Source organism: Pseudophryne corroboree, chromosome 3 (genome assembly GCF_028390025.1).
Source record: "Pseudophryne corroboree isolate aPseCor3 chromosome 3, aPseCor3.hap2, whole genome shotgun sequence".
Taxonomy (NCBI): domain Eukaryota; kingdom Metazoa; phylum Chordata; class Amphibia; order Anura; family Myobatrachidae; genus Pseudophryne; species Pseudophryne corroboree.
This window is the reverse complement of record NC_086446.1, coordinates 447,568,558-447,593,773: the sequence shown is the minus strand read 5'-3', so window position 1 is coordinate 447,593,773 and position 25,216 is coordinate 447,568,558. Positions and strand designations below refer to the sequence as shown.

The following is a 25,216-nucleotide window of genomic DNA, read 5'->3' as shown; positions in this document are numbered from 1 at the left end:
TTATTTGGGGTCGGTCTATCGGACTTGGTGGCCACGGCAACAGCCGGAAAATCCACCTTTTTACCTCAGGTCACCTCCCAGCAGAAAAAGACACCGTCTTTTCAGCCGCAGCCCTTTCGTTCCCATAAGAACAAGCGGGCAAAAGGACATTCATATCTGCCCCGAGGCAAAGGAAAGGGTAAGAGACTGCAGCAAGCAGCTCCCTCTCAGGAGCAGAAGCCCTCCCCCGCTTCTGCAAAGTCCTCAGCATGACGCTGGGGCTTTACAAGCGGACTCAGGTGCGGTGGGGGGTCGCCTCAAGAATTTCAGCGCGCAGTGGGCTCACTCACAAGTGGACCCCTGGATCCTGCAGGTAGTATCTCAGGGTTACAGGTTGGAATTCGAGACGTCTCCCCCTCGCCGGTTCCTGAAGTCTGCTTTACCAACGTCTCCTTCCGACAGGGAGACGGTATTGGAAGCCATTCACAAGCTGTATTCTCAGCAGGTGATAGTCAAGGTACCCCTCCTACAACAAGGAAAGGGGTATTATTCCACGCTGTTTGTGGTACCGAAGCCGGACGGCTCGGTAAGACCTATTCTAAATCTGAAGTCTTTGAACATGTACATACAAAAGTTCAAGTTCAAGATGGAGTCACTCAGAGCAGTGATAGCGAATCTGGAAGAAGGGGACTTTATGGTGTCCTTGGACATCAAGGATGCTTACCTCCATGTCCCAATCTGCCCTTCACACCACGGGTACCTCAGGTTCGTGGTACAAAACTGTCATTATCAGTTTCAGACGCTGCCGTTTGGATTGTCCACGGCACCCCGGGTCTTTACCAAGGTAATGGCCGAAATGATGATTCTTCTTCGAAGAAAAGGCGTATTAATTATCCCTTACTTGGACGATCTCCTGATAAGGGCAAGATCCAGAGAACAGTTAGAGGCCGGGGTAGCACTAACCCAAGTAGTGCTGCAACAGCACGGGTGGATTCTAAATTTTCCAAAATCCCAGCTGAGCCCGACGACACGTCTGCTGTTCCTAGGGATGATTCTGGACACTGTTCAGAAAAAGGTGTTTCTTCCGGAGGAGAAAGCCAGGGAGTTATCCGAACTTGTCGGAAACCTCCTAAAACCAGGAAAAGTGTCTGTGCATCAATGCACAAGAGTCCTGGGAAAAATGGTGGCTTCTTACGAAGCGATTCCATTCGGCAGATTCCACGCACGAATTTTTCAGTGGGATCTGCTGGACAAATGGTCCGGATCGCATCTGCAGATGCATCAGCGGATAACCTTGTCTCCGAGGACAAGGGTGTCTCTTCTGTGGTGGTTGCAGAGTGCTCATCTGTTAGAGGGCCGCAGATTCGGCATACAGGACTGGGTCCTGGTGACCACGGATGCCAGTCTGAGAGGCTGGGGAGCAGTCACACAGGGAAGAAACTTCCAGGGCGTGTGGTCAAGCCTGGAGACGTCTCTTCACATAAATATACTGGAGCTAAGAGCGATCTACAATGCTCTAAGCCTGGCAAAACCTCTGCTTCAGGGTCAGCCGGTGTTGATCCAGTCGGACAACATCACGGCAGTCGCCCACGTAAACAGACAGGGCGGCACAAGAAGCAGGGGGGCAATGGCAGAAGCTGCGAGGATTCTTCGCTGGGCGGAAAATCATGTGATAGCACTGTCAGCAGTGTTCATTCCGGGAGTGGACAACTGGGAAGCAGACTTCCTCAGCAGACACGACCTTCACCCGGGAGAGTGGGGACTTCATCCAGAAGTTTTCCACATGCTTGCGATCCGTTGGGAAAAACCAATGGTGGACATGATGGCGTCCCGCCTCAACAAAAAACTGGACAGGTATTGCGCCAGGTCAAGAGATCCTCAGGCAATAGCTGTGGACGCCCTGGTAACACCATGGGTGTACCAGTCAGTGTATGTGTTCCCTCCTCTGCCTCTCATACCCAAGGTACTGAGAATTATACGGCAAAGGGGAGTAAGAACGATACTCGTGGCTCCGGATTGGCCAAGAAGGACTTGGTACCCGGAACTTCAGGAGATGCTCACGGAAGATCCGTGGCCCCTACCCCTAAGAAGGGATCTGCTTCAGCAGGGACCTTGTCTATTCCAAGACTTACCGCGGCTGCGTTTGACGGCATGGCGGTTGAACGCCGGATCCTGAAGGAAAAAGGCATTCCGGAAGAAGTCATTCCTACCCTGATTAAGGCCAGGAAGGAAGTGACCGCACAGCATTATCACCGCATTTGGAGAAAATATGTTGCGTGGTGTGAGGCCAGGAGGGCCCCGACGGAGGAATTTCAACTGGGTCGATTCCTACATTTCCTGCAAACAGGATTGTCTATGGGCCTCAAATTGGGGTCCATTAAGGTTCAAATTTCGGCCCTGTCGATCTTCTTTCAAAAAGAATTGGCTTCAGTTCCTGAAGTCAAAACTTTTGTCAAAGGAGTACTACATATACAGCCCCCGGTTGTGCCTCCAGTGGCACCGTGGGATCTCAATGTAGTTTTGGAATTCCTCAAATCCCATTGGTTTGAGCCACTTAAATCGGTGGATTTGAAATATCTTACATGGAAAGTGACCATGCTACTGGCCCTGGCTTCGGCCAGGAGAGTGTCAGAATTGGCGGCTTTATCGTACAAAAGCCCATATCTGATTTTCCATTCGGACAGGGCAGAACTGCGGACGCGTCCTCAGTTTCTCCCTAAGGTGGTATCAGCGTTTCACCTGAACCAACCTATTGTGGTGCCTGCGGCTTCTAGCGGCTTGGAGGACTCCAAGTTGTTGGACGTTGTCAGAGCCTTAAAAATATATATTTCAAGGACGGCTGGAGTCAGAAAGTCTGACTCGCTGTTTATACTGTATGCACCCAACAAGCTGGGTGCTCCTGCGTCTAAGCAGACGATTGCTCGTTGGATTTGTAGCACAATTCAACTTGCGCATTCTGTGGCAGGCCTGCCACAGCCAAAATCTGTAAATGCCCACTCCACAAGGAAGGCGGGCTCATCTTGGGCGGCTGCCCGAGGGGTCTCGGCATTACAACTCTGCCGAGCAGCTACGTGGTCAGGGGAGAGCACGTTTGTAAAATTCTACAAATTTGATACCCTGGCTAAGGAGGACCTGGAGTTCTCTCATTCGGTGCTGCAGAGTCATCCGCACTCTCCCGCCCGTTTGGGAGCTTTGGTATAATCCCCATGGTCCTGACGGAGTCCCCAGCATCCACTTAGGACGTCAGAGAAAATAAGAATTTACTTACCGATAATTCTATTTCTCGTAGTCCGTAGTGGATGCTGGGCGCCCATCCCAAGTGCGGATTGTCTGCAATACTTGTACATAGTTATTGTTACAAAAAATCGGGTTATTATTGTTGGAAGCCATCTTTTCAGAGGCTCCTCTGTTATCATGCTGTTAACTGGGTTCAGATCACAAGTTGTACAGTGTGATTGGTGTGGCTGGTATGAGTCTTACCCGGGATTCAAAATCCTTCCTTATTGTGTACGCTCGTCCGGGCACAGTATCCTAACTGAGGCTTGGAGGAGGGTCATAGGGGGAGGAGCCAGTGCACACCACCTAGTGGTCAAACTTTTAATTTTGTGCCCTGTCTCCTGCGGAGCCGCTATTTCCCCATGGTCCTGACGGAGTCCCCAGCATCCACTACGGACTACGAGAAATAGAATTATCGGTAAGTAAATTCTTATTTTTTTAATTCTTTATTTGTATGTGGTTAAACAGGATAGGCAAACATTACATGGACATATGGGACAGGTGGGCATAAGACCCAACGTCCAGCAGGAACCACAATTTTAAAATAAACAGCAAGAACAATCAGAAAAATGAACAATAGTGATCAAGAATGAGATTAGGGGAGGAGGGAGGAAGGGGGTGGGGGGAGGGAAACCACGGTATAACCTAATCACAGTGCATATTCTGGAAATAGTAAGAGCAGGAGAGAGAGGGAGTGACAGGTCAGGGAGGAGACGAAAGAGGGTAAGGAGGAGAAAAAGAAGAGGAGATAGGGAGAAGAAAGAGAAGACGAGGAAGGAGGCAATGGAGTTGGAGCAGCGGGCGATGCCCATGGGTCTGCGGAAGGAGCTAGGAGGAAGGGGGGGGGGGGGACGGCGATCCGCGTTCAGCAGCGAGCCAGGGGGCCCAAACCTGCTCAAAAATATGGCCCCGGTCATGGAGATAATATGTAATCTTCTCCATGGACGCAATATGCCAAATTTTAGTTTTGAGAGACGGGAGACAGGGCGAAGAGGGGTTTTTCCAATTAAGGGCTATCAACGATTTCGCCGCCGATAGGATATGCGTAGGCAGTTTTTGGGAGAATTTGTTAAGCGTTGGGGGAGGGTAACACGGCAAAAAGATCCAGGGATCCTTCAGCACAGGGGAATCCAGAAGTGAGTTAAGGAGGGAGTGAACTAGGTTCCAGAAGGGGATGATGGACGGGCAGGTCCACCATACAGTATGTGTAGCATAGTGCCTCTAGCTCCGCAGTTCCTCCAACAGTTAGGGGAGGAAGACGGAAAGAGTTTGTTAAGACTGTCAGGAGTGTAATACCAGCGGTAGTACATTTTGTAGGCCATCTCCTTAAAAGCAGTAGCAATAGAGCATTTAGCTATCCCCAATCTCATGTCCTCCCAATCTTCGCTCTCTGGGGGAGGCCCAAGGTCACGTTCCCAAGCAAGTTCGTGGGGCCGGGAGGAGGGAAGGGAAGAATCTAGTAAAAGGGAGTAAAGTTGGGAGATTAAACCTTTGGAGAGGTGGGAGTTAATGCATAAGCTTTCAAAGGGGGTGAGGGCTCGAAGCAAGGTGGAGGGGGAAATGGCGGATTTGTAGAAATTGAAAGGGATTAAGCGAGTACGAAGGGGTCTTCTGTTGGAGGTCAGGTAGGGACAGCCATTGGCCCCGATCGGCAAAATTAATCGGGAATTTGAAGCCCAACGTCATCCAAGGACGGAATCTCGTAGTCGAGAGTCCAGTAGGGAACATCGGGTTCTGCCAGATAGGGGTCAAGGGCGAGGGGGTAGTGGTGAGACCCATCTTCAGGGAGAGGGAGTCCCAAACTTTAAGGTTAAATTTAATAGTGAGGAGGAGGTTGGGGGTCGGGAGGTAGAGGGCAGACCCCATAAAGGGGTCAGGTCGGAGAGACCAACGAGGGCTGCCTTGATATCTAGCCAGGATACAGACCCCGGAGGGGCATAAGAGGTGACAATATGTGATAGGTGGGAGGCCGGATAGTAAAGTTTAATATCAGGGAGACCTCTACCACCAGCGGGGGTTGGCCGTTTCAGGGTATTGGCGGCGATGCGAGGGGGTCTGTGATTCCAGATGAAGCGCACGAGGGCTCGTTGGATAGTGCGGAGAAAGGAAGCCGGGACTGCCACAGGGAGGGTCTGGAAAAGGTAAAGCCATTTGGGGACTATGGACATTTTAACCGCTATGATCCTGCCCAGCCATGAAATGAAGAGACTGTTCCAGGAAGTCAGGTCAGCGAGTGTTTTGGTGAGGAGGGGTGGAAAGTTTTCCCGGAAGAGGGAGTCGTAGCGGGAGGTCAAGTATATCCCCAAATATTTAATCTTGGTGGGCTGCCACTTAAAATTGAAGTTGGCGCGAAGGGATTCAGCTTCTCGGTGAGGGACATGAAGCAGCATAGCCTCGGACTTGGAATAATTGATCTTGTAGCCTGATATAAGGCTGTAAGAATGCAGGACTGAAAAGAGGTTTGGGAGTGAGATAAGGGGTTGGGTCAGAGAAATAGGATGTCGTCAGCGAATAGGGAGATTTTAGGATCAGTACGGCCTACTTGTATACCATGTATATTTGGATGAGCTCTGATTTGAGAAGCGAGGGGCTCGATAATAAGGGCAAAGATTAGCGGTGAGAGAGGGCAACCCTGACGTGTACCATTTGAAATGCGGACGGGAGCAGACGGGACGCCATTGATTAAAACTGTGGCGGAGGGGGCGGAGTACAGTGCCAGGATACCAGTGAGAAAGCCACCAGACAAGCCGTAGGCCTCCAAGGCGGCTCTCAGGAAACTCCAGGAGATCCGGTCAAATGCCTTTTCAGCATCTAGAGAGAGCATGATAGCGGGGGAACCCCTGGAGTTCGAGATGTGTATAAGGTCAATAGCACGTCTGGTGTTATCTCTCGCTTGGCGGCCCGGGATAAACCCCACCTGGTCATAATGGACAAGGGAAGGGAGATACGGGTTAAGGCGGTTGGCTAGTATTTTGGCGAAGATTTTCAAGTCCAGGTTCAAGAGGGATATAGGTCGGTAGCTGGCACAGTTGAGGGCGTCCTTGACTTCCTTAGGGATCACGACTATTCTAGCCTCCAACATCTCAGGAGGAAAGGGGTCGCCATGGAAAATCCTATTAAACAGGGACTGGAGGTGGGGGGAGAGAAGATCGGAAATTTTTTTGTAGTAAAGAGCCGTGAACCCATCCGGGCCCGGGGATTTACCAATTTTTTGCATGAGTATAGTTTGTGCAATTTCTTCCACCGAGATCTCACTGTTATGATAGTCCATGGCGTCCTGAGGCAATCTAGGCAAATTAGAAGCTGAAAGAAAGTGAGAGACTAGGTCAGAGTGGGGTAGAGAGGAAGAACCAGGTGAGGAGGGTGGGAGGTTGTACAAGTCAGCGTAGTAGGATTGAAAGGCAGCCCTAACGGCGTTGGGGTCGTGAACAAGCTGATTAAGGGATTTTCTGATAGAAATAATATTGGTTTTGGCTCTCGTAGAACGGAGTCGTGCCGCCAGGATCTTGTCTGCCTTGTCTCCCTTCTCGTAAAAAGACTGGCGGAGCCATTTGAGACGTTTGGCCACCCGTCTGGAGAGAAGGAGATCAAGTTCCGCTTTGACCTTACGGAGTTCAGACAAGACCGCCTGGTCGGAGGACGCCTTATGCTGGGTCTCGAGTGTGTGGAGTTTAATAGAGAGTTTGTTAAACTGAGTGATGGATTGCTTTTTGGTTTTGGAGGCCAAGCTGATAATGTGCCCACGAAGAACTGCCTTGTGTGCCAGCCAGAGAGTGGACCTAGAAATGTCCGGGGAATCGTTCAGGGTAAAATAGTCGGAAATCTTATCCCGAAGATGGGAACTTATCTCCGGGTTATGAAGGAGGGAGTCGTTTAGGCGCCATGTCATGGGGCGTGAGAGCAGTCCCGAGAGGTCGCAAGAGATAGGGGGCATGATCAGACCAGATCAGTGGGTGTATATGAGCAGCGTGAAGATTCAAGGCAAGGTCATGGCTGAGCAGGACCATATCAATGCGGGAGTAAGAATTATGAGGAGCAGAATAAAAGGTATAGTCACGAGCAGAGGGGTCTTTAATCCTCCAGGAGTCATAGAGAAGCTGGGATCGCATGAGGCGGAGGAGGGATCTAGAGCGAAGGGAGTCCGACGGGGAAGCAGTGGGGAGAGAGGGAGAGCGGTCTATCTTCGGGTTCAAAACAGAGTTAAAGTACCCAGCAAGTATGAGGTCGCCTTGCCGGACTCGAGTAAGGAGAGTATCTAGCTTTGCGAAGAATAGTTCCTGCTGTTGGTTAGGGGCATAGATGTTAGCGAGGGTGCATAGTTTGTTATTAAGTTTCCCCACTAAAATAAGAAACCGGCCCTCCCTGTCGGGATGGGAATCGAGAAGCTCAAAGGTGAGGTGGCGGGCAAGTAAAATCGCGACCTTCCGTTTCTTGGCTGAGTGGTCACAGGCATGGAAGGAATCAGGGTATGGTTTGCATTGGAGTGTGGGGTGGGAGTCGTGTAGGAAGTGAGTCTCCTGGAGAAAGACCAGGTCACCCTTGTGGAGTTTGAGGGAAGCAAAGAGCTTACCTCTCTTTTGAGGGCTGTTCAAGCCCTTCACATTAAAGGAGAGTACCCGGCGACCCATGGGCAAGCAACAAAGAGGTAGGCAGGATAGGAGGAGCGTAGAACACTGAGAGTAGGGAAAGGAGGAAGAGAGAAAGAGAAGAAGGATAAGAAGCGAGAGACAACGTGGTCAGAAAGGGGGGGAGGAAGGAAAGGAGACCGGGAGGGGTGGGAGGGTAGTTGGTCATCCGGGCCATAGGGGCCAGGACCAGTAGTGCTGACAGGGGGAAGGGATACTAGGTGTCGGGGGGGCACCTAGGTCAGCAAGTGGGCTCAGAGCCCTAAGGGGGCGCGGCATGGGGTCCAGAGGATGGATCACAAACCACACAGCAACGGACAGGAGGCTAACCTCCCCTGGGGGAACCTGTGGGAGAAAACTGGAGAGAAAGCAGGAACAAAGAACAGATGGAGCGCCAGCTCCAAAAAGGAAGAAAGGGAGGAGCAGGGGGTCGAGAAAAAACAGAATATCGCTATTCAGCATAATAACATATTAACATGTTAACAGTGTAACAATAAAGCAGTCGGGAATCAACTAAAGGGTCGGGAAATCAGGATGCGTGAAATCTAAAGTGAAACAGCTCCCGGGGTAGGGGAGTTCGACCAGGAAAGGTCGACACAGTTACAAGGAGAAGGCAGTAAATCAGAGAGCTGGAAGTCCATCAGGGAACAGGAGGTGGAGCCGAGGAGGCCGCAGAAGCTGGGATCGTAAACCACTCAGATCGGGGAGGCTGAGGCGAGTTCCGCTGTGTCCGCGGTGGCGGGCGTTGAGTAGAAGCATCCTGTTCAGCGGCGTGGATACCCAGCTTGGAGATCAGCGTTTGAGCCTCGGGTAGATTCCTGGCTGTAAGCAGCTTCCCTTGATGCCAAACCAGGATACGGAAAGGGAAACCCCAACGGTATTTAACATTATGACGGGAAAGCAGGGAAGTGACGGGTTTGAAGTCTCTACGTTTGGCCAGGGTGAGCGGGGATAGGTCCTGGAAGATCTGCAGGGGGACATTCTGGAATGTCACGGATCCCATCCGTCGAGCCTCTCATAATGGCCCCCTTCGCAGTAAAGTAGTGCAGTCGGAGGATGACATCCCTGGGTTGGGAGGAGTCCTGGGAGCGAGGACGGAGGGCTCAGTGTGCTCGATCCAGGAGAAAATGTTCGTCAGGGGTGTCAGGTGATAAAAGGGCAAAGAGGCGCTCAAGGTAGAGGTCAAGGTGGGCCGCTTCGACCTCCTCAGGAATACCCCGAATCCTCAGGTTATTTCTCCTTTTCTCCTCGCCCTATTGTCCTGGTCCTCATGCTCCTCCCGCAATTGAGCGACAGCTTGGCAGAGTTGATGGAAATCGGTCTCGACCGCTTGTTGGAACGACACCACCTCTTCCACTCGTCGTTCAAGTTGATCCGTTCTGGAGCCAATGTCGGCAATGACGGATTTCAGGGAGTGGAGAGCCTGGACAGAGGTTTTAACATCCCGCACCTCCTTAAGGAGGGAGAGAAAGTCCCTTCGGGTAAGAGGTGTGAGATCGTCGTCTTCGGCCTCAGAATCTGAGGAGCCCTTGGGGGGTTCAGGAGCATCGGGCCTGTTCATGGCCGGGGTGCTCTTTTTAGTAAGGAATGGTGTGAGGTCAGACCTCTGTGACTTTTTGCTGCCCCTGGGCATCGTGAATATATGAGAAAGGGGGTGGTCAGCAGGGTGGGAAGTAGAGAAGGCGCTCCAGCAGTAAAGCTCAGAACCAGGGGGGGGGCAAGGCAGGAGCTCTAGGGAGACATCATGACGTGGCCAGCCGAGCAAGGCGGGTGGTTCAGGGCCGGGGGTCTCCGGCAGAGAAGAGGGTCCACGTGGTCCCGGAGAGGAGCCAGGCAATCAGGGGCAGTAGGGGACAGAGCCCTCTGGAGGGGATGAGACCCGGACACGGACCAGCCAGTGGCCGAGGCCTCACCAGGACCAGACAGCAGGGGAAGGGGCGTCTGGGCTCAGCAGCAATAGAGGCCCCCACGGGGACTGGGAGAGGCAGGAGAGCGCAAGGGATCGTAGGATCGTGCAGAGCCAGAAGGGGAGCCCAGGCCCCCAGGGAGGGTATACTGTGGGCACCGGAGGGGTGCAGCAAGGAGATCTGCAGCTCGGGGTCCTGGGTCGCAGGTGTGACAAGGAGGCGCAGGTCGTCAGGGGGACGGGGAGTGCAGCGCCCTCCAGACAGGAGCAACACAGGGGAGGGGGTCCGGCTGAGTAATCTGACAGGGGCCGGTGCTATAATGGAGGCCCACGGAGCCAGCTCTAGGTCAAGAGCGCAGGAGGGACAGGCCCGCACTCCTCCCGGCGCTCCAACCAGGGTCCCTGGCGCCGGCGGCCAGAGTACTGCAGTGGGAAGACGCTCGTCTCCGGGCAGGAGGGCAGCTCACCTGGGCTTGAGGACGCGCCACCCGGGCTGTGCGTCTCCCGCGGCTCCCCCCGGCTCACGAGGGCAAAGATGGCCACCGTCGCCGGAACTCCGGACTCCTCGCGGCCGGCCGGTCCTCCAGCTCTCCTCGTGCGCGGTCAATCACGGCAGGCCCGAAGGAGATGATCCGAGTGCAGGTCGCAGGGCGAGGAACCCCGGCGGGCGCTCCACATGCAGGTGCTGCAGACGGCCGGCGACGCCGGACCCAAATCGAGGCCCCGGCGTCTGGATGGTGGACAGGCCGCAATCTGCAGGAGCCAGTAGACCGACTCCCCGATTCCGCGGCGCTAGTCCACCCTGGAGAGGGGGATCACACAGCAGTGGGGGCCGAGATTAGGAGGGATATGGGGCACGAGGGGAGAGGCACGGGGGTATTATGTCCACAATTATGGAGGAGCTCCTCGTTCGTGCTGCCACGCAGGTCAGCCTCCAGGCCACGCCCCCTTACTTAAGTTTTAAACTTAAATTGTGTAGCAAATTTACATATAAGCCTCTCCTATTTCTTTGCTCCAGTTTGTTAGAATCTTGCAAAACTTCATTTACTTCTTACTAGTTTCTCTTGTTCCTTTCTCTCTCCACAAACAAGTTTTTTTTTTTTTATCCTTCTCTCACAACCCCCTATAGTCTCGGATCACTCACAACAAATGTCTATTTCTCGATCATCCATAGGGAATACTGGGGACAACTTAGTACAATGGGGTATAGATGGGGTCCAAAGGAGCCAGTGCACTTTAAATTTCTTCAACAGAGTGTGCTGGCTCCTCCCTTCTATGCCCTCCCACATAGCTCAGTTTAGAAAAATGTGCCCTCAGGAGAGGATGCACACTCTGGAGCTCCAGAGGATTTTTCTTCAATTTATTTTAATGTTTGTTATTTTCAGGTAAGCTGTTGGGCAACAGCTTACCTGCGTCGAGGGACACTGGGGGGGGGGGACCGACACCGGCCTCCTGGAGGTGCTGAGTCAGATCCCGCTGACAGGACAACGGTCCTGAGGGTCAATGTAACGCAGACATTGCGCTCTTGCACACACACCAGCAGAATGTTGCACACCCCCTGTACAGAGCCTGAAGGTCAACAGAGAGGTGAGTGACAACCCAGGCCCCCGGATTTATGTGTGGCATGATCGCGGGGCAGGCATACGGACTCCCCTTGGGGTGATCCCATAGCCCCCCCTCCCTGCGTAGACTGGCCAGCGGTGGTGAAAATTGGTGGTTATATTTCATTTTGCACTCATAGGGGACATTTATAAATATAAATGTCCCCCAAAGACCTGTTATTGGAGGTTGTTGGGTGACCCACGACATACATACTTGGGCTGGTGACCTCCAAGGGGGGCTACAATGCCCTTACAGGGGGCGGAGCTTCATTAGAGCGGGACCAGTGGCTTCCTGGCGCCATATCCTGCACTTTCAGCAATGCTGCAGGACTGCCAGCTCCTCCAAGTGATCATCCACGGTCAGACACTGGTACAGGGGTGTAGTTGAGGGGGAGAGCCCACTGTGGGACCCTTATATATTAGGCTCCTCACGCACTGTACACAAAATTGCCTCACTTCTAACTGTATAATTGTTAGTTTCAGGCTGTGTGCTGGCTCCTCCTCTCTGAGTCTCTCCACACATACTGGGCTGAGCAGGCTTGCTTGTACCTGTGTCTCTGTGTATGTGTGTGAATGTAAATGTCCTATGTCAGCATGGTGAAAAAAGTTGTGTGCACTATTTGTCACACCAGGTTTTCCCCCTCCCCTTCAGCTTCTCTCGTGTGAACAATGCAGTCAGCCATCACAAGGGGGTGATTTGCAGGAGCCTGCTTGGCTCAGCTCTATTAAAACTATGATGGCTGACATGTCCAATGAATTGAGTACTGCCAGACAGGAAAGGCAGCAGTTACAACAGTGTGCTCTTGCAAAAGTTAGGGCAGACAGCAGACATGTTTTCCCCTCGGCAAAATCCATTACTCCAAAAAAGGGAGTTACCTGATATCCTCTCGGAATTCGAGGAGGAGGTGCCAGAAGTGGAAGAGGGGGAGGAGCTAGAATCTAATGCTGAATTAGATGATTCCTTTGCTGCACAGGGTGTAGACTCACTTATCATTGCTATAAGGGATGTCCTCAATATTCCTGGGAATGAGACAGATATGCAGCAATCCTTTTTCTCTGCACAGAAAAAGGTACAGGTCACAATTCTAAGTGTCAAAGAAATGGGTGGCCACCTTTCCCTTTGCCCTTGAGGGGCGCAAGGTCTGGGAAACTCCCCCTGCTGTTGATACGTCAGTGTCACGTCTGTCAAAAAAGACAGTACTGCCGGTTCCAGGGGCTACGGCCTTAAAGGAGCCCACAGACCGGAAAATAGAGACAACCTTGAAATTTATTTATGTTGCAGCAGGGGCCTCCCAAAGACCTGTTATTGGAGGTTGTTGGGTGACCCACGACATACATACTTGGGCTGATGACCTCCAAGGGGGCCTTACTGGGGACAAGTCTCTGGCTGGGGTGTAGTATGTTATGCCGGCGGTCGGGCTCCCGGCGGCCAGCATACCAGCGGCGGAATACCGACCGCCGGCATACCGACAGCTGTGCAAGCGCAAATGAGCCCCTTGCGGGCTCACCACGCTGCGGGCACGGTGACGCGCGCTACGCTATCTATTCTCCCTCCAGGAGGATCGTGGACCCCCAAGAGGGAGAAAAGCCATTGGTATGCCGACGGTCGGGATTCCGGCGCCGGTATGCTGGTCGTCAGGAGCCCAGCCGCCGGCAAACTGAAGGCCATCCATCTGGCTGATATAGTGACGCTGATTCAGCACATCCAAGAGTCTGCCTGCTTCCCCTGTGATACCATCAAAGGTATAGGCATTATAAATGCCCGTACCTCTACCACGGCAGTTTCTGCACGCAGAGCATTGTGGTTGCGTCAGTGGGTGGCGGACACGGAATCTAAAAGAAGTGTAGAAGCCTTGCCCTTCACAGGTGAGTGGCTGTTCGGGGGCAAATTGGATACCTGGATTTCGAAGGCTACTGCTGGAAAGTCCACATACCTTCCCCCTGCTGCTCCACCGGCTAGACGTTCTTACAGTGGACCGGCACTGCTGTCCTTTCGGACAGCGCGCTTTAAGGGCAAGGTGAGAGGTGCCTCAAATGCGGCACGAGGCTGCAGAGGCAAGTCACATAAACCCGCCACCACAGCGTCGGCTCTGTCTCCTCAAAACCCTACGTATGACGTGTCCCTCTGCTCCAGGGGGATCTCAGGGTGCTAGCTCATCTGAGATTTTTCAGCTCCTTCTGTAACGGCTCCTGCCAGGATGCCTGGGTGAAAGACCTGATCTGAAACTGGAGTTCGAAAGTTCTCCGCCTCACAGGTTTTTCAAGTCGGGTTTACCAGCTTCAGAAACCATGCGCCTCACGTTACAAGAGGCCATTCAAAAGTTGGCTCAGACCCAGGTCATTGTTCCTGTGCCACTTCAGCGTTCAGCAACAAGGCAAGGGATACTATTCCAGCCTTTGTGTGGTACGAAAACCTTAAATCGTTAAACCCTTATCTGCGGGTTTTTCTGTTCAAAATGGAGTCTCCGAGAGCAGTGATCTCAGGTCTGGTGGAGGGTGAGTTCTTGGTCTCTCTAGACATAAAGGATGCTTACCTCCATATTCCGATATGGCCGCATCATCAGGCCCACCTCAGGTTTGCCCTGTTGGAGGAATACTACCAGTTCCAGGCGCTTCCTCTGCCTCTCCACGGCCCCAAGGGCCTTCACCAAGGTGATGGCGGAAATTATGTTCCAACTCAGGATTCAGGGAGTAAACATTGTCCCCTACCTGGACGATCTGCTGATCAAAGCCAGATCAAGGGAACTTCTGCCGCACAACGTCCCTGTTGTCATGCCACGATTGGATTCTGAGTTTTCAAAAATCCCACCTGGTGCTAACACAGCGTCTCCAGTTGCTCGGAATGGTCTTGGACACGGTGGCTCAGAAGGTCTTCCTTCCTGCAGACAATGCGAAGGCGCTAAAGGTGTTGGTTTGGGCTGTTCTGCACCCAAACAGGGTCTCGGTACATCTTTGCACCCGTCTGTTGGGAAAGATGGTGGCCCAATTTGGCAGATTTCATGCGAGGACCTTCCAACTCGATCTCCTGAAGAAGTGGTTGGGTTCGCATCTACAGATGCACCAGGTCATACGGCTCTCACCGCAGGCCAGGATTTCTCTCCTATGGTGGTTGCAGCCCTCCAACCTCTTGGAGGGGAGGAGCTTTGGGATCCAGGATTGGATTTCCTGAAGTCCAGACGTTCCTGCAGGGTGTCCTTCACATCCAGCCTCCTTTTGTGCCTCGCACGGTACCTTGGGATCTAAACGTGGTTTTGTCTTTTCTCCAGTCCTCTTGGTTTGAACCTCTGATGTCGGTGGAGGACAGGTACCTTACGTGGAAGACAATTATGCTCTTAGCTTTGGCTTCCGCTTGGCGCGTTTCAGAACTTGGCGCTTTGTCCTGTAGAAGTCCCTACCTGGTCTTTCATAAGGACATAGCGGAACTCAGAACTTGACAACAGTTCCTTCCTAAGGTGGTATCTGCATTCCACTTGAATCATCCTATTGTGGTTCTGGCGACTTCGGCCACTTCCTCTATTCCTGAGTCATTGGATGTGGTGCAAGCCCTGTGGATTTATGTCAAGAGGACTGCTGTGGTTCGAAAATCAAATTCCCTCTTTGTGCTACATGATGCTCTCAAAAAAGGTGGTCCTGCTTCTAAGCAGTCCATTGCCCATTGGATTAGGCTTACTGTTCAACAGGCCTACGCTTCAGCGGCCTTGCCTATTTCTCGTTTTGTCAAGACCCACTCCACCAGGTCTGTGGGTTCCTCCTGGGCGGCTGCCCGGGGTGTTTCGGCCCTGCAACTGTGCCGGGCCGCTACCTGGTCAGGGACAAACACGTTTGTCAAGTTTTACAGGTTTGATACCCTGGCTACAGAGGATGTCCAGTTTGGACATACTGTGCTGCAGGCGTCTCAGCATGTTCCCAGACGTTTTGGGAGCTTTGGGACGTCCCCATCGTACTAGGTTGTCCCCAGTATCCCTTATGGATGATAGAGAAAAGAGGATTTTAATTACCCACCGGTAAATCCTTTTCTCGTATTCCATAAGGGATACTGGCTGCCCGCCTCTGTGCTTCGACTTCCTGCAAGTTTAGTTCTTGTGTAATGTAGGTTTCACAGCTGTTGCTGTTCTATGGTTCACTAGCTGTTGCTAGTATGTTTGATGTTGATGTGTGCTGGTTTGTTAATCTTGCCACTAGTTGTATTATCATGTTCTTCCTCTCAAGTATGTCCATCTCCTTCAGGCACAGTTTTCCTAGACTGAGCTGTGTGGTAGAGCATAGAGGGGAGGAGCCAGCACACCCTGTTGAAGAAATTTAAAGTGCACCAGCTCCTTTGGACCCCATCGTACTAAGTTGTCCCCAGTATCCTTTATGGACTACGAGAAAAGGATTTATCGGTAGGTAATTAAAATCCTCTTTTCGTTTTCATAGCCTTGCTAACCCAGCTTTGTTAACCATCCCCAATTTTTTATTTCAGCTTAATATTAAGTAAACACCTTGTTTTTTTTGTATTCTGAAGAATAATGCAGTACTTTCTGAAATGGTTTTATTGTATATGTCCATTTGTCCTCAGCCAGTAGCACCAGTAGTATTCCTCACATCTCTACTTCTGCAGGTGTAGGTGAAAAGGCTCTGTAACTAGTTAGCAGTTGCTGTCGTATTGCTGATTTAATAGCTTTTATACACAGTCAAGTCACATTATTGACCACCGCCTATATTTGACTTCAGCAGCGCTTAGCCCATGAAGTACGTCACGTGTCGTGCTCTGGCTTGGTGGGTATATAAGGTGTGCTATAGAACATCTGCACACATCACTCATTGCTGTCATGGGTAAAAGGGGCAAGTTGCAGAAATGGATGATTATCAGCTATCAGGCCAAGAGTTGCAGTATTTCTGAAACAGCGCATTTTGTGAACTGTTCGTGTGCTGCTGTGGTAAAGGTGTATCGTGCCATTGATGTGAGAGGTGAACGGCTACGAAGTGGAGAAGCTCACCATCAAAATGTACCTGTGCCAACCTACCAGCCGCTTACTGAGTCACTCCCAGCCATCTAGCTGCTGTCAGTGCTGCACACGGCGGTTACTCTGGCTATTAGCTGGTGGTCATAATAATGTGACTCAACTGTGTATATAGGTTTTTAACTATATATATATATATATGTTATATCTGGGTGTGTTTGTGTTTTATATTATATCTCTGACTGTGGAAAATGTGATCGAGATAGTATCTTTTGCAGGTGCTCAATCCTTTGTGTTATTGTTAATATATGAAGTTGCGGCCATTTATTCACATTAATACAAAATGGATGGCAATTGTAGCGCTGACTGCATTTATTTTACTATATAACAGAATAAAAGTCTCTTATTTTTGGAAAGTGCAGTTTTTCTTGTGGCTTTATGTTATTGCACTTATTTGGAAAAGATTGTTAGAGAGTGTTTTATATAGGTTTTGCTGTGGGGTTTTTTTGGGAAAGATTTTCATATAACAATACTTTGCCAGTGGATTCCAGGTGGAAATTTACTAAAGCTGTGTACACATGGCGCGATGCGGTGTCAGCCCGACACTGAGTATTCGATGCTGATATAGTCAGTGTTGGGCTTTCTGCACAGTCTATTTTTTCTAGCGATGCTGATCCCGTGGGACCGCACTTCGGCATCGCAAGCTGTGTACACATGGTGCAATATGCACTAACTTTTTTTTACGAATTTGGCTATATAGTCAGAATCGTAAGGAACGTTAAGTGCATATCACACCATGTGTACACACCATAAGAATTGAATTTTGGAAGAGATTACCATTTATGATGTCATTTATGTCAGCAACATTTATACTTTACAGCTGGTGCCAGACACAATAGCATATCTCCTTGTAGATGGTTTGCAGTTAGAGTTTTTTTCCCTCAAATGAAAGGATATAAAGGAAGAAACCAGCAAAGCAATATAGTGCATTACACCTTTATTTACAATGAAATGACGCACCATGGCAAAAAAAAAATTGGTGCGTCAACCAACATAAAATCGTCTGAAAAAGCTTGGTCAAAAAATGATCTAGGATTTGTGCCTTGACAAAGGGCAAAGTACGTTGAAACATGGAAAGCAGATGAGTATGTTTCCTTCAGTGCAAGTTACCCTCCCAAGAGACGGTGAGACAGAGGTGGCAGGAATAAACCAAAAGTACCAGGAATATGAGGAAGATCTGTTGGTCGTAATATTCCACGCTCAATCTTACCTGATTTCTGATCGGCAGACTTGCAAGAGCTACTATATAACTGTTCTGGCAGCACTTTTTAGACTATTTTATGTTGTTGACGCACCATCTGTTTTTTTCCGTAGTGCATGTTCGGATTTTAAATAAAGGTGTAATGCACTAGTTACATTTGTTGTTCTTTCCTTTATATCCCTTCATGTGTAAGAAAAATCAGAATTCATTGGGAAGTTTGGAGATCTAAAAATCTCCCAGAAGAAAAGGAACAACACAGAACCTATATACAATCTTTTCCAAGTAAGTGCACAAGAAAAGCTGCAAGCAACAAGGTTACACTTTCTCAAAATTAAAAATACTTTTTTTTTTCTTTCTATTCTGTAGGAAAAAAGATACACTCAGCGCTACATTTTGGACATCCATTTGTATTGGGGAGTAATACACCTGATATTAATAAAAGCTCATATGCATTTTCCTGCCTGTTTTTAATCACTTTTTTCCCGTCATACTATACCCTAGCTCCTGTGTGCCTCCACTCACCTCTGTCTTCTTCCTCAGTTACAGTGAGATGCTGGCCTTCACACTGACAGCCTTTCTGGAGTTAATGGACCATGGTATTGTCTCTTGGGACATGGTGTCCCTGACATTCATAAAACAGGTTAGCAAAATAGAATGTGCATTTTATAGCATTAGTTTTTATATGTATATCAAAATAGGATGTATTCGGGATGCTGGCGTCGGGATGACGGCAGTTGAAATCCCGACATACGTCCAGAAGACCGGCACCGGAATCCCTGTTGGGATTTTCACCATCACGATGCCGCTGTCGGTCTTCTGACAGCTGGCATCCCAAATGCCGGTCACGCGTATGTATGTCATCAAAATAATGTATGTTTTAGAAGCTGTTTATGCACTGTTGTAACACTATTAACCATGTTAGGGGAAATACAGACTGCTGAATAATTTGGTCCAACATAATCCTTTCTTAGGAAGTTTTTCCCTGATCATAAGAATTTATCAGGAGTATAAATGATCCTTACTGATGCAGGCAGCAGTAGAGAGACATTGTTTTACAATGACATGCCTTTGCATCTATCATTGTAGAAAGCCTCTAAAGCTGACATTACCCTCTGAAAATGGATTATCAAGTATCTTTCATAGCTTTCTGGGGCTTAGGTTACTTATAGATCCATTGTCTCTCTTCAGATTGCAGGATATGTGTCTCAGACATCAGTGGACGTCTCAATCCTCCAGCGGTCTCTAGCTATACTAGAAAGTATGGTGTTAAACAGTCAGGCTCTGTACCTTAAAATTGCTGAGGAAATCACCGTGGGCCAACTTATTTGTCACCTGCAGGTGTAAGTCTGCCACTCCTCACCCAGCATCACAAGCAGAGCATAACCATGCAAGGCAGATGCTTTATAGTCTCATGTTCACTGTGATGCTTCTCTCTCTCGCTCTCTCAGCTGTAACCAGGAGATCCAGACATATGCCATTGCTCTCATCAATGCTCTGTTTCTCAAAGCTCCTGAGGACAAACGACAGGTGGGTGTCCTGTCTCCACATTGGTCCCACAAGCATGCTGCATATTTAACACTATGTCTTTCTGTGTGTTTTGTGTAATTATCCCGTGGCGTCCTGCTGGTTGCTGTCTGCTTTTAACTCCTGTCTCTGCTTCTGTTTGTGTGGGCTGTGCACTCAGGAGAAGCCTCAGAATCTCATGGATGTTCCTGTTAGTGTGAGTACCACGGGAGGGCAGAGTCTGGAAGTATTTGTTGTCCTCCTGTTCTTTATCTATGGATACTCTTTCTACCTGTACCGCTGTATTAGTGCCGTTCCTCAGTTATTCCTAGCTGTTCTCTTCTCTCCCACTGATGCATTCCATATTATAGAACGTGCTACTTACATATTGTTTCCTATCCTTCCTGATATAGGAAATGGCAAATGCCTTTGTGCAGAAGCACCTTCGATCCATCATTCTAAATGTAAGTAAAGGGGAAGTAATACCTGTGCCCTGGGTGATGTTTGACTAGGTATTGATACTAGAGATATGTTCAACACAGTGCTTCTTCCATTTTCCCTTTTGCCTTTTCCATGTACAGATCCAGTGTAGTCCTGGTTCTTACTCTATCTTGCAGATTGGTTCTCTATGCCTGTTTATCTTTGCCTCCTATGTGGATCTTGAATCATCTCCCAATCTAATAAGTGATGTTGACCACACAGATCCAGTTGTTGAGTGATCAACTCTGTCCTCGGTTTGCCCATGTGCATGGTGGCCAATTTGAGCAGGGTACATGGAGACCTCGTGCTGACTATGCTTTTAGACATGCATGAAAATGATCTGATTGATATGGTTTGGATAATTTTTGGGCATCACATTCTGTCCAGTGAAACAGGTCGCAGTAAGGTTGAAATCTTAAGTAATATAGGTGCATGTGTGGCCAAGTTTAAACTTCTTCACATTGTGTCACCTGAACATTTTTTTTCCACATTCCTTCTTCTGTAGTGGTGGCCCTGTGGTCTCTTCATAGTTAGCTCTGTTTAATCTTCTTTTCTCTGACGTCCTAGTGGATGCTGGGAACTCCGTAAGGACCATGGGGAATAGCGGCTCCGCAGGAGACTGGGCACAAAAGTAAAGCTTTAGGACTACCTGGTGTGCACTGGCTCCACCCCCTATGACCCTCCTCCAAGCCTCAGTTAGATTTTTGTGCCCGGCCGAGAAGGGTGCACACTAGGGGCTCTCCTGAGCTTCTTAGTGAAAGTTTAGTTTTAGGTTTTTTATTTTCAGTGAGACCTGCTGGCAACAGGCTCACTGCATCGAGGGACTAAGGGGAGAAGAAGCGAACCTGCCTGCTTGCAGCCAGCTTGGGCTTCTTAGGCTACTGGACACCATTAGCTCCAGAGGGACCGAACACAGGCCCAGCCTCGGAGTCCGGTCCCAGAGCCGCGCCGCCGGCCCCCTTACAGAGCCAGAAGCAAGAAGAGGTCCGGAAAAATCGGCGGCAGAAGACATCAGTCTTCAACAAGGTAGCGCACAGCACTGCAGCTGTGCGCCATTGCTCCTCAGGCACACTTCACACTCCGGTCACTGAGGGTGCAGGGCGCTAGGGGGGGGGCGCCCTGAGCAGCAATGTAAAACACCTTGGCTGGCCAAAATACACCACATATAACCCCCAGGGCTATATGGATGTATTTTAACCCCTGCCAGAATTCACCAAAAAGCGGGAGAAAAGTCCGCCGAGAAGGGGGCGGAGCCTATCTCCTCAGCACACGGGCGCCATTTTCCATCACAGCTCCGCTGGAAGGACGTCTCCCTGCCTCTCCCCTGCAGTCCTGCACTACAGAAAAGGATAAAAAAGAGAGGGGGGGGGGGCACTAATTTGGCGCAGTTTTGATAATAACAGCAGCTATAAAGGGAAAAGCACGTTATATAGTGGTATTCCTGTCTATATATAGCGCTCTGGTGTGTGCTGGCATACTCTCCCTCTGTCTCCCCAAAGGGCTAGTGGGGTCCTGTCCTCTATTAGAGCATTCCCTGTGTGTGTGCTGTGTCGGTACGTTTGTGTCGACATGTATGAGGAGGAAACTGATGTGGAGGCGGAGCAATTGCCTGTAATGGTGATGTCACCCCCTAGGGGGTCGACACCTGAGTGGATGGGCTTATGGAAGGACTTAATGAGACAGCCGGCTACTCAGCTTGGGCCTGTCGGGGCGTCTCAAAGGCCATCAGGGGCTCTAAAGCGCCCGTTACCTCAGATGGCAGATACAGATGCCGACACGGATACTGACTCCAGTGTCGACGGTGAAGAGACGAATGTGACTTCCAGTAGGGCCACACGTTACATGATTGAGGCAATGAAAGATGTTTTACACATTTCTGAGATTACAAGTACCACTAAAAAGGGTATTATGTTTGGTGAGAAAAAACTACCCGTAGTTTTTCCTGAATCTCATGAATTAAATGAAGTGTGTGATGAAGCGTGGGTTTCCCCCGATAAAAAACTGATAATTCCTAAAACGTTATTGGCATCATACCCTTTCCCGCCAGAGGATAGGGCACATTGGGAAACACCCCCTAGGGTGGATAAAGCGCTCACACGCTTGTCAAAACAGGTGGCACTACCGTCTCCTGATACGGCCACCCTTAAGGAACCTGCTGACAGAAAGCAGGAGAATATCCTAAAATGTATATACACACATATACTGGTGTTATACTGCGACCAGCAATCGCCTCAGCCTGGATGTGCAGTGCTGGGGTGGCTTGGTCGGATTCCCTGACTGAAAATATTGATACCTTGGATAGGGACAGTATATTACTGACTATATTGCATTTAAAAGATGCATTTTTATATATGCGTGATGCACAGAGGGATATTTGCCGACTGGCATCAAGAGTCAGTGCGCTGTCCATTTCTGCCAGAAGAGGGTTATGGACGAGGCAGTGGTCAGGTGATGCGGATTCCAAAAGGCATATGGAAGTATTGCCTTATAAAGGGGAGGAGTTATTTGGGGTAGGTCTATCAGACCTGGTGGCCACGGCAACGGCTGGGAAATCCACATTTTTACCCCAGGTAGCCTCTCAACATAAGAAGACGCCGTATTATCAGGCGCAGTCCTTTCGGCCCCATAAGGGCAAGCGGGCAAAAGGCTCCTCTTTTCTGCCCCGTGGCAGAGGAAGAGGAAAAAGGCTGCAGCAGACAGCCAGTTCCCAGGAACAGAAGCCCTCTCCCGCTTCTGCCAAGTCCTCAGCATGACGCTGGGGCTTTACAAGCGGACTCAGGCACGGTGGGGGCCCGTCTCAAGAATTTCAGAGCGCAGTGGGCTCACTCACAAGTGGACCCCTGGATCCTTCAGGTGGTATCTCAGGGGTACAAATTGGAATTCGAGACGTCTCCCCCTCGCCGTTTCCTAAAGTCTGCTTTACCGACGTCTCCCTCCGACAGGGAGGCGGTATTGGAAGCCATTCACAAGCTGTATTCTCAGCAGGTGATAATCAAGGTACCCCTCCTGCAACAGGGAAAGGGGTATTATTCCACGCTGTTGGTATACCGAAGCCGGACGGCTCGGTGAGACCTATTTTAAATCTAAAATCTTTGAACACTTACATACAGAGGTTCAAATTCAAGATGGAGTCACTCAGAGCAGTGATCGCGAACCTGGAAGAAGGGGATTATATGGTGTCTCTGGTCATGTCCCAATTTACCCTTCTCATCAAGGGTACCTCAGGTTTGTGGTACAGAACTGCCACTATCAGTTTCAGACGCTGCCGTTTGGATTGTCCACGGCACCCCGGGTCTTTACCAAAGTAATGGCCAAAATGATGATACTCCTCCGAAGGAAAGGAGTTTTAAATTATCCCTTACTTGGACGATCTCCTGATAAGGGCGAGATCCAGGGAACAGTTGGTAGTCGGGTTAGCACTATCGCAAGTAGTGCTGCGGCAGCACGGTTGGATTCTCAATATCCCAAAATCGCAGCTGATCCCGACGACTCGTCTTCTATTCCTAGGGATGATCCTGGACACAGTCCAGAAAAAGGTGTTTCTCCCGGAGGAGAAAGCCGGGGAGTTATCCGAGCTAGTCAGAAACCTCCTAAAACCAGGCCAAGTCTCAGTGCATCAATGCACAAGGGTCCTGGGAAAAATGGTGGCTTCCTACGAAGCAATCCCATTTGGCAGATTCCACGCAAGAACATTCCAGTGGGACCTGCGGGACAAATGGTCCGGATCGCATCTTCAGATGCATCAGCGGATAACCCTGTCCCCAAGGACAAGGGTGTCTCTCCTGTGGTGGTTGCAGAGTGCTCATCTTCTAGAGGGCCGCAGATTCGGCATTCAGGACTGGGTCCTGGTGACCACGGATGCCAGCCTGCGAGGCTGGGGAGAGGTCACACAGGGAAGAAATTTCCAGGGCTTGGGGTCAGGCCTGGAGACATCACTTCACATAAATATTCTGGAGTTAAGGGCCATTTACAATGCTCTAAGCCAAACAAGACCTCTGCTTCAAGGTCAGCCGGTGCTGATCCACTCGGACAACATCACGGCAGTCGCCCACGTAAACAGACAGGGCGGCACAAGAAGCAGGAGGGCAATGGCAGAAGCTGCAAGGATTCTTCGCTGGGCGGAAAATCATGTAATAGCACTGTCAGCAGTGTTCATTCCGGGAGTGGACACGACCTCCACCCGGGAGAGTGGGAACTTCATCCAGAAGTCTTCCACATGATTGGGAACCGTTGGGAAAAACCAATGGTGGACATGATGGCGTCCCGCCTCAACAAAAAACTGGACAGGTATTACGCCAGGTCAAGGGACCCTCAGGCAATAGCTGTGGACGCTCTGGTAACACCGTGGGTGTGCCAGTCGGTGTATGTGTTCCCTCCTCTGCCTCTCATACCCAAGGTACTGAGAATTATAAGACGGAGAGGAGTAAGAACTATACTCGTGGCTCCGGATTGGCCAAGAAGGACTTGGTACCCGGAACTTCAAGAGATGCTCACAGAGGACCCGTGGCCTCTGCCTCTAAGAAGGGACCTGCTCCAGCAAGGACCCTGTCTGTTTCAAGACTTACCGCGGCTGCGTTTGACGGCATGGCGGTTGAACGCCGGATCCTAAAGGAAAAAGGCATTCCTGAGGAAGTCATCCCTACCCTGATCAAAGCCAGGAAGGATGTGACCGCAAAACATTATCACCGCATTTGGCGAAAATATGTTGCGTGGTGTGAGGCCAGGAAGGCCCCAACTGAGGAATTTCAACTGGGTCGATTCCTGCATTTCCTGCAAACAGGAGTGTCTATGGGCCTCAAATTGGGGTCCATTAAGGTTCAAATTTCGGCCCTGGAGATTTTTTTCCAGAAAGAACTGGCTTCAGTTCCTGAAGTCCAGACGTTGTCAAGGGAGTGCTGCATATACAGCCTCCTTTTGTGCCTCCAGTGGCACCTTGGGATCTCAATGTAGTTTTGGGGTTACTCAAAACACATTGGTTTGAACCACTTAAATCTGTGGATTTAAAATATCTCACATGGAAAGTGGCCATGCTGTTGGCCCTGGCTTCGGCCAGGCGCGTGTCAGAATTGGCGGCTTTATCTTGCAAAAGCCCCTATCTGATTTTCCATTCGGACAGGGCGGAATTGAGGACTCGTCCTCAGTTTCTCCCTAAGGTGGTGTCAGCGTTTCACCTGAACCAACCTATTGTGGTGCCTGCGGCTACTAGGGACTTGGAGGACTCCAAGTTGCTAGATGTTGTCAGGGCTCTGAAAATATCCTGTATGCACCCAACAAGCTGGGTGCTCCTGCTTCTAAGCAGACTATTGCTCGTTGAATTTGTAGTACAATTCAGCTTGCACATACTGTGGCAGGCCTGCCACAGCCAAAATCAGTAAATGCCCATTCCACAAGGAAGGTGGGCTCATCTTGGGCGGCTGCCCGAGGGGTCTCGGCTTTACAACTTTGCCGAGCAGCTACTTGGTCAGGGGCAAACACGTTTGCTAAATTCTACAAATTTGATACCCTGGCTGAGGAGGACCTGGAGTTCTCTCATTCGGTGCTGCAGAGTCATCCGCACTCTCCCGCCCATTTGGGAGCTTTGGTATAATCCCCATGGTCCTTACGGAGTTCCCAGCATCCACTAGGACGTCAGAGAAAATAAG

The 25,216-nt window shown here is 50.2% G+C and overlaps 1 protein-coding gene across 6 annotated transcripts in view; it reads left to right on the top strand.

Moving 5' to 3' along the window:
* The window catches only part of ELMO2 (engulfment and cell motility 2), a 158,861-nt gene that overhangs the window by 107,667 nt on the left and 25,978 nt on the right, over positions 1–25,216 (top strand). For 5 of the 6 annotated variants that reach the window (XM_063960510.1, XM_063960512.1, XM_063960511.1 and 2 more), the window contains 5 exons: positions 18,132–18,231; positions 18,780–18,931; positions 19,040–19,118; positions 19,276–19,311; positions 19,508–19,558. In XM_063960510.1, coding sequence (XP_063816580.1) covers positions 18,132–18,231; positions 18,780–18,931; positions 19,040–19,118; positions 19,276–19,311; positions 19,508–19,558 — 418 coding nt within the window. The remainder of the gene's footprint in view (positions 1–18,131; positions 18,232–18,779; positions 18,932–19,039; positions 19,119–19,275; positions 19,312–19,507; positions 19,559–25,216) is intronic. The other variant, XM_063960514.1, reaches the window with a different exon arrangement.